Source organism: Nanorana parkeri, unplaced genomic scaffold, assembly GCF_000935625.1.
Source record: "Nanorana parkeri isolate BGI_ZX_2015 unplaced genomic scaffold, ASM93562v1 scaffold99, whole genome shotgun sequence".
Taxonomy (NCBI): Eukaryota; Metazoa; Chordata; class Amphibia; order Anura; family Dicroglossidae; genus Nanorana; species Nanorana parkeri.
The window spans coordinates 934,649-935,404 of NW_017306367.1; the positions used below are offsets into that span (position 1 = coordinate 934,649).

The 756-nt window shown below is 44.2% G+C and overlaps 1 protein-coding gene across 2 annotated transcripts in view; it reads right to left on the reverse strand.

Moving 5' to 3' along the window:
• The window catches only part of MRPL11 (mitochondrial ribosomal protein L11), a 19,488-nt gene that overhangs the window by 7,261 nt on the left and 11,471 nt on the right, over positions 1–756 (reverse strand). For both annotated transcript variants that reach the window (XM_018552871.1, XM_018552870.1), the window contains one exon: positions 391–550. In XM_018552871.1, the coding sequence (XP_018408373.1) occupies positions 391–550 (160 nt within the window). The remainder of the gene's footprint in view (positions 1–390; positions 551–756) is intronic.

A 756-nucleotide genomic window follows, 5' to 3' on the forward strand; every position in this document is an offset into this window, starting at 1 on the left:
GCGCGCCGGCGACGGGGGGGGGGGGGGGGGGGGGGGGGGGTTAGGGGACACACAGATTTGTTGGGGTATTTTCAGGTTCTCACATTTAGTGCGAAAGTGGAATTACCTGTTAATGTTTATACAGTAAGGCAACCTTGGGTCCTTAAAATCCCCTAGCTGTATGGTGAAATGTTTTACATCCCTTCCTACTACTTTTTTTGGGGGGGATAATTTGCAAACTGTCATAACCGAGTTGGCTAATAACATCTTTATTATGCATCTATTATTTGCATGCTCTAATACTTTTGTTAGGCTACTATTATGCACGTAGAATGCATAAAGAAAAACTACAGGGAGCACAAAAGGCCTCCATGTATCTTTCTATTATGTATCCCTAGATCACATACTTACTCCAGGACAACTTTGATTCCCAGTGAACGGGCACTGCCATGGAGACACTTTACCACTTCCATCAATGGCATATCCCGAAGGACAAACGATTCGTCTTTAGACTTCACCAGTGCTATTTCGTATAACTGCTTCAAGGTCAACATTCCAGCAATTTCATGACCTAATGACACAGGAGAGGAAAAGGAGGTTGAGAATTTACTGCAATAATTTTTGCCTTAGTAGTGATTAAAAGGAGAACTATGACATGAGTGATTTCCACTCACGTCATAGTTCTAAGCCGACCTGTGACAATGAGACTGTCACAGGTCGGCTCAGTAGATCGGGAGGTGAGGGAAAACATACCGGGTTCCCTCACCTCTCGATCCT